We start from the raw sequence: 871 nt of genomic DNA, 5'->3' as shown, positions 1-871 counted from the left end.
ATCGTCGAACCCTAGATAAGATTTTATAAGCATCTTGCTGGTCACTGCAGGGAAAATTGTCATGAGCTTTACGTTCTACTGTGAGCAGCTTTCTCGGAGAACCGGGAAGTGGCGATTGCCTTTGAACGAATAAATGCCTTTCCCTGGGCTCCTTGGCGTGTACTTGTGTCAACCCAACAGCTGAGAATAACAAAAAGGTTAGAAGAAAGATAATTTCGCGCACAGCTCTGTCCATCATTAACGAGCGAAAGTGCGGACTGCCAGAAGACCAAAAGGTCGCGAGAAGACACGTCACGCAGCCACTCGTGCGTAACGCGCAATGACGTGGCTAGAATGCAAATAGCACTATAGTGTTCTTTTGAGTTTTAATGGGGTTCCTCTAACAGGAAATCATTATTGGCAATAGTTAATGTGTCTTTAGCAGGAGGAAATACATTCAACAATTTGTCTTTTATTATACTTTCTTTCAACACCGCTGATGATGGGCACAGATTTTCCACAATTTCATCGCAATTTAGAGAGCAACAAGAAGCCTGAAGTCCACTGACGCTGCAAAAGGGTCTTCAATGCATGTCGGCTTCACTGCATTGTAAAGTGATGAGTAGCTAGATTGAAACTTCATATACTTGAATTCGGCGAAAACTTACTCAGAGTTCATGATTAGATTTCAAGAAAATCGGCTTTGCTCGAGTTTAAAGTGGCTAGCTGTGTCAAGAAATTTAGCGCAAAGTCAGCGACTGGTAAATGGCAACCACATCAAGCAAAACGTAAAAATAACTACTTAAAACAATGAAGGAAGGTTTGAATAAAACAGAAAATACAAAAGGAGGTAGCGATGGGTAAAACTGAAGGAGATTGAAATGGGTTGCAA

At 41.6% G+C, this 871-nt stretch overlaps 1 protein-coding gene across 1 annotated transcript in view; it reads right to left on the bottom strand.

Annotated features, from left to right (window-relative positions):
• Positions 1–244, bottom strand: part of LOC138030851 (sortilin-related receptor-like) — a 75,782-nt gene extending 75,538 nt beyond the window's left edge. The window contains exon 1 of the mRNA XM_068878716.1: positions 1–244. This exon is cut by the window's left edge and continues 35 nt beyond it. Coding sequence (XP_068734817.1) covers positions 1–238 — 238 coding nt within the window. The 5' untranslated portion in view covers positions 239–244.
• Between the last annotated feature and the right edge of the window lie 627 nt (positions 245–871).

This window comes from Montipora capricornis, chromosome 13 (genome assembly GCF_036669925.1).
Source record: "Montipora capricornis isolate CH-2021 chromosome 13, ASM3666992v2, whole genome shotgun sequence".
Classification (NCBI taxonomy): Eukaryota; Metazoa; Cnidaria; class Anthozoa; order Scleractinia; family Acroporidae; genus Montipora; species Montipora capricornis.
This window is presented reverse-complemented; position numbering and strand designations above follow the sequence as displayed.